The 6,815-nt window shown below is 41.9% G+C and overlaps 1 protein-coding gene across 1 annotated transcript; it reads left to right on the top strand.

Annotated features, from left to right (window-relative positions):
* The first annotated feature begins 365 nt into the window (after positions 1-365).
* calhm3 (calcium homeostasis modulator 3) lies at positions 366-6,163 on the top strand. Its single transcript, XM_038280380.1, has 4 exons — positions 366-781; positions 4,153-4,280; positions 4,357-4,484; positions 5,577-6,163. Exons 1-4 carry the CDS (start codon positions 495-497, stop codon positions 6,021-6,023), a joined length of 990 nt encoding a protein of 329 aa, XP_038136308.1. The 5' UTR covers positions 366-494; the 3' UTR covers positions 6,024-6,163.
* Positions 6,164-6,815: the final 652 nt, after the last annotated feature.

Here is a 6,815-nt window from a genome sequence, read left to right as displayed (position 1 = left end):
AAAAAAATTTTTTTTTAAACAAAAAGATGTTCCTGCTAAAAATTTATGTTCAAATATTTTGCAAAAATATGTTGCGGTGCATGATGGGGTATTTAATCTATTACATTATTCCATTTCATTGCCCACATGCCAGCTAGACTGGCAGTGAATGCTCACACACCGCTGAGCTTTCATGGATTCATTGTTGAACTGCCCATCTGCCTCTATATTGTAGTGTTTTATGTTGGTGTTCAGTTTCAGTTCTTGTAAACTCTGCCCAGTTATGTTCAGAGTGCCGTCAAGGTCCAGAGCCGTTCACACAGCATCTGTGTTTGTTCAGTTGTGGCTTCTTTGCTTTCAGAGCAGGGCAGGGTGTGTCCATGTCAGCTGCTCTGCTGTATTCATGCTGAACACACCCTGCCTACCATCTCACAAACAGAGTTCCCGCAGCTGGAGATTCCACCTGAATCCTAAAGTTTACTTCACATCCTTGCCTTTTTCGCACTGTCCCTGTCATGGAGCGTCTGAAACTGGTTTTGCAGTACTTCCAGTCCAACTCCGAGTCCATCTCTAATGGAATCTGCATCATCCTGGCGCTGGTCAGCGTCAAGCTCTACACCAGCTTTGACTTCAACTGCCCATGCCTTCCTCAATACAACAAGCTGTACTCTCTGGGGGTGATGATTGTCCCTCCCATCATCTTCTTCTTCCTGGGGGTCTTGGTCAACCGACACACAGGCGTCATGATGGACGAGTGGATGAGACCAGTTGGGAATCGATCCAAAAACCCTGCCGTGGTGAAGTGAGTAGAACTCTTCCTGTAAGAAACCCAACCAATCAGCTCAGACACCCGGCATGGATTAGACTTAGATAGTATTTATTATTTTTGTATACAAAAGAAACTTCGTTAAGTACAGCTCTCTAGACTATTTCATTTTTTAAAGTGCATCCGATAAAAACATTTGTGATGGGGGAAAAAACACTGCGTTGAAAAGAAGTGATGTAAACATATGACTGTATAGTTACAGTTCCAACATCCAGGTTTTTTTTTTTTTATAACCTATTTTACATAACATTCAGCAGTGTAATGGCAGTGGGGAAGAAACTGTTGTGGAATCTGCTGGACCTGCATCGGATGCTGCGAAGCCTCTTCCTAGAGGGCAGCAGGGAGAACAGTCCATGGTGGGGGTGTGAGGGGTCATTGATGATGTCACAGGCTTGGGACACACAGAGCTGGGATGAAATGTCTTTAATGAAGGGAAGAGGAGCCCCCATGATCCTGTCTGCTGTTCTTACCACTCTTCTCACCTTCTTCCAGTCTAAGGTGCTGCAGCCTCAAAATTGGCGTAATTTAATTTACTAATAAAATCACATAAGTAATTATAAAGGCCTATTTCTTTTATTTACAATAGTAATATGGGCTGGAGGTCACGTACGCTTGGAATCTTGGAAAACAGCATATTTTAAACTCAAGCGAATCTGCACATACTCAATTTAAAAGCAAAGAGAACTTAGCAAAAACAGAAAACATCTTTTTCCTGTTTAAGTATTAGAGCCAAGTTTGTCCATGTGTACAACCTTGGCCAGCACACACATATTCCAGTATATACATGTGCACATCCAGTCGTGCACATGTATTCCAATAGTGCGATAAAGAGAGTATAAAAACAGCTTAAAATGGGGAGAGGGTTGGGAAAGTGATGATGTGAAGCGCTGTAAATGTGTACTGCAGACAGCTCATGAATTGACCTGTCTGTCAATAACTGCTTTCCCCCATCCTGTGGGCAAATGAGATATTTCACGGAAGACATCTTCATTTTTGAGAATTCTACCATTTTCAGCCTCCAATAGATTCAGGACACACTGGGTGACGTTTCCGTCTCCTGGTCCACACATTACATCAGACGTTACATCTTTTTAAGCTTGACCTTGACCTGGACGACTGAGAGTCTTTACAGATATGTGACATCAGAACATCTCAGCACATCACATATGATTTAATACAGAATGGTCCGATGTAGGGCTGCAATTTATTTTTTTTATTAAACCATTAATAATCAGATAGCAAAAGGTTCCTTAAAGAAGACTTTTTGGGAAACTAAACCAGGTTAAACTAAAACTTTTCCACTTGAGGGGTTCTGGATAGAGCGGATTGACAGAAGACATTTTTTAATAAATATGAAGAGTGTTTATATACATTTATGTTTTTACATTAAATACATGTTTTAGAGTCTCTAAACTCCATTTAACGATTAATTGATTGCTAAATTGGTTGATGATTATATCAATAATGGATTAATCACGATTGTTTCAGCCTTAGTCTAATGGAAGCCCGAACCCGGGGTTCATCGAACCAAACTGAAACAGGACTTCATGCAAAAGGAGCCCAGATAGTGAACAGAACATGAGGACGATGTTGGTTCTGATTGTTGTGATGTTCTAATGTTCTGAATGGGCTAGATTAGAACTCCTCTATATCATCTACAGAGGTATCAAAAGTATTCATGTTTATTACTCCAGTATAAATCCTATTGTTAAAAAACATTTTTATAAAAGTTAGAGGATCAACTTAAACTTTTTACTCCAGTAAAAGTGTAAAAGTACCATTTTAAAACTACTTAAAGTATAAAAGTAAAAGTAGGAACAATGATAACTGGATCATAACTTACTTAGACTTAATATTCTTAGTTTTATAACTAATGGTTACAGTGTCAAATTTAACTTTGAATCTTGAAAAAAACAATTTGTTTTGGTATGTGGTGAACAACAAATTAGCACTGAGTCCAACCACAAAGAATTTAATTATCTGGATAAAACTAATTATTTTTATTTTTTAAAATACCAACAGGCCATAGTAGAAAAGGGCTTAAATAAAACAAAACAAATGAGTCTGTTTCTTAAATGTAAGGAGTAGAAGTAGAGAGTTGTTTTAACAAAAATTACTGCAGTAAAGTATCGATAGACAACATTTCTACTTAAGTAAGGGAAGGGGAGCTGATGAAGGAAGGCAGGATAATCCACTGGGCGAAGTCAATAAGCAGATCCAGGTTCAGTCCACAGAAGAGTCCAACAGAAGTCCCAGGACGGGTCAGGCAAACAGGTCAGACAGTGGCATGAGGCTCAAAGGTCCAAATACAGAAACGGGTCAGGATGGGACAATCCAAACACAATAGAAACGCTAGAGATGTCTCAACCCCAAAGGCTCAAGAATAATCAAGTTTTTTAACCTCTCAACATCCACCTCATTTTGGGTAATTCCCGCCTATTTTGCATACCCAGGTGGAAAAGAAAATAACTGAGGAACCGTAAGCCCCAATTACATGAGTGATACATCATTTGAAAGCTAACTCACACTGAGCCTGGTTCTGCTGGAGGTTTATTAAAAGGGAGTTTTTCCTCTCCACTGTCGCTACAAGCATGCTTAGAGTGAGGGATTATATTCGAGTCAATCAGTCCATGCAATAGACTGGTTTTCCTTAGATAGAAAACTTTGTATAAATTTGACTGTATGATCTGGTTGAACTGTAAAGTGCCTTGAGATGATTTGTGTTGTGAATTTGGCGCTATATAAATAAACTGAATTGAATTGAACTCTTTCTAGTTTCTGAAAATAGGTAGAATAAAACAGCCTGAACTGCATCAGTGCAAACATGACTCAAAGGTTTTTTTTCCTCAAAAATAATAGGTCTTTTTTGAACAGCAGAAATAAAGATATGCTTGACAATAGGCATGTCTCATGTTTTACGTTTGTTCTCTACATCATGTCCACCACAAAATTTCAGAAACTTTCAGACCTCTAGCTACAACAGTTCCAGAGCTGTAGGGCTTTGAACTTTTGGTGTCACGAGCATCTCCAAAAATCTCCAAATGTAATGGAATGAATAGAAGCATGAGCTGGGGATCAGTTGAGCAGTGATGAGGAACAGGGCAGAGCTAGACAGGTGAATGAAACTAGCAATCAAGCCAGCCATCAGAGCCCAAATCATGACAGCTCCTTCAGTACTAATCCTGTTGTTGGCAGATTTTCTAAACAGGTTCTAATAATGGAAGGCCCGTCATCTGAACGGAAACCAGTAGACCCTGGTTGAGTGACGGGTTGATCAGGATGGAGCAGCTCCACCTCTGCAGGATGACGACTCCTGACCCAAGTGTACATCCTTCGTCTCCTTACAGGTACCTCTTCTCCGCCATGCTCCAGCGGGCGCTCCTCGCTCCCATGGTCTGGATTCTGGTCACTTTGTTGGATGGGAAGATTTTCATCTGTGCATTCAGCGTCACTGTAGACCCTGGGCTTTTCTCAGGTAAACCTGAGCTCGGAATAACGCTTCATGCAGGCAGCAGGCCCCGGTTCTTTTCTAATGCCCTGTGTGTCCTCAGGTGTCCCCAACAACACGGGCCTGGATGTGATTAAAATCATGGCCAAGGTGCCCTGCAAGGAGGATGTGATCTTTAGGAACAGCTCCTTCCGTAAAGCCGTCTCCAGATATGTGCGATGCTACTCTCAGGTACGCTAACCCTCAGTCCAACACAGGGGTTGCCAATTCCGGCTCCTGAAGGCTGCTACTCTGCAGCCTCTAGGTTTGACCTTAGTCAACCTCCTCAGGATGCTGTCTGTTTCTGCAGTCCTCTTATTCATCTAATTACTTGTTTAATGTGTGTTGGACTAAGGGGGGACCTAAAAGCTGCAAGATAGGGGCCCTAAGGAACCAGAACCTTCCACCCCTAGTCCAACAGGTGTAGCTATGGCTCCTGTAGGACCACTGATGCATTTATGGTGCAGGGGAACAGTTTTACCTTTTAAGGATTTCCTGTCTTTGCTCTTCCCTCTATCCTACACATTCCAAGTGTTTAAAGCAGAGAGTACACACCAACAGGTGTTTAGAGATGAGATCCAGACAGGTGCCGGTAGAGTGGGTAGATAGGCAGGGTGGATGTGGCTAAAGGGGGGATTTACCAATAGGCAATACTAGGCAGTTGCCTAGGGCCCCAGGTTCCTGGAGGCCCCATAAAACTCTGTATACATGTATGGTTAATACAACTATTCCTTATTTGTTCACATTAATTATGTGTTTAATAGAAATCCTTTCACAAAAATGCCATCAGAATGCTTATATATTAAGTGTGTCTCAGCCCCCCCACCCTTCAGTGTCCACCATATTGAATCAGTCCATTTGCTGCACATGTTCAGAAAGATCCAAACAGACAGCAGCAAACCATTTGGAAACAAACAATGCCAAGAGCAGTGTTGCAATCTTAGTGCTTTAGTCGCTATATTTAGCGACTTTTCAGACCCCTCTAGCACTTTTATTCCAAAAAAGCACCTAGCACCAAATCTAGTAACTTTTTTTCTGCTACTGGAGGCTTTGAAGACAACATGTAAAAGCAGCATTTGTTAAAAAAACCCAAAGGTTTAACATTCACCTGGCTAAATTTCTGTAAGAACAGATGAGATGGTAATGAGTTAAAAGCAGAACTAGAATCAATGAAAAAAGGCGTGCATAGACTTGGGGATCTTCCAGATGCTCATGTAGCAGGTTGTTGATGCGTCTGGGTCTGTTTGAAGACTAACAGCTTGTGTCTCCTGCTCTGATCTCCAGGCAGTAGGCTGGTCCATCCTCCTGTTCCTTATCGTAGTAGGAGCACTGGGACGCCTCATCAAGCCCTGCTTTGACGACCACGCCGCTTTCCTGCAGACACGGTACTGGAGCAACTACCTGGATGTGGAGCAGAAGCTTTTTGATGAAACCTGTGTCCTCCATGCCCGGGACTTTGCCCGCAAATGTGTGGTCCAGTTCTTTGAGGACATGACAGAAGACTCCATTCTTCATCTGCCACATCCACCCTTCATCACCAAGGGCAGCGAGAGCTGGGAGGATGAAGAGGACAGACTCCATGGGATAACCAAGCAGGAGCAGATGGACCAGCTGCTCAACAAGTGGTACTACAGCAAACCTGAACTGGACGTGACCAGGATGGCTCACAGACCGCGGCCGTGCGTGACCTGGGAGGACCCCGGAGGGAAGACTTTATACTCGGATGTCTGACTCTGGCCGCTTTGGTGACTGCAGCACGGAGGTTGGAAACATTTCCTGGAAAACACCGGAATTTAAAGTAGGAAACTGTGGTTATGGAGATGACCTGTTGATGGTTTATATCTTAATAAATCATTGGTATATCGAATGCAGACGGTGGTGTATCAGTTTGTGAAAGAATTGGTTCCTGATACCGACTGGAGCAACTGATCCTAAAAGGCTTCTTTAGAGACGCTGAAGCTTCTGCTCTTTCTAAACCTCCAACTTCTCCAAAAAAATCATTTTATCTACACTTCAAAGTCAAGATTTGATCAGATCTTATGTTGTTTTTTAGAAAAAGCAGTATCTCTGTAGGAAGGTGGGGTGTGAGAGGTTGCCACGCTTCGGGACAAAGTTAGCTTTTCTAAAAAAATCCCTCATGTTTTGTTCCAAGTGAAGGTCTCTGGTTAAGAGTCAGTGAAACATTTGAATGTTTCTGGGTGGGGATGGTTTGCATAGAGGGTTACAGACTTAGGAAGGCATGCAAATCTACACTTACCGGAGGGGAGGGGAGGGGAGATAAATAAAAATTTGCCAAACAATTCTGGGTTGATTTTCATGGTGATTAATAAATGTAAAATTGATCCTTCCTTCCTTCAAAGGTTGTGGAGGTCACTACTCATTAAAATTACCTTATTCTGTTAACTCCTCTAATAGAAAACCTCTGAGGAGCTTCTGGGAGGTTTAGAGTAGAATAGAATAAAATTGAATTGAATTGAATTGAAAATCCCTTTATTGTCCCAAATGAAAAAAAAAATGTTTTCT

This window comes from Cyprinodon tularosa, unplaced genomic scaffold (assembly GCF_016077235.1).
Source record: "Cyprinodon tularosa strain WSP-4 unplaced genomic scaffold, ASM1607723v1 ctg1027, whole genome shotgun sequence".
Lineage (NCBI taxonomy): Eukaryota > Metazoa > Chordata > Actinopteri > Cyprinodontiformes > Cyprinodontidae > Cyprinodon > Cyprinodon tularosa.
The sequence above is the reverse complement of the archived record's forward strand: the minus strand, read 5'-3'. Positions and strand labels throughout refer to the sequence as shown.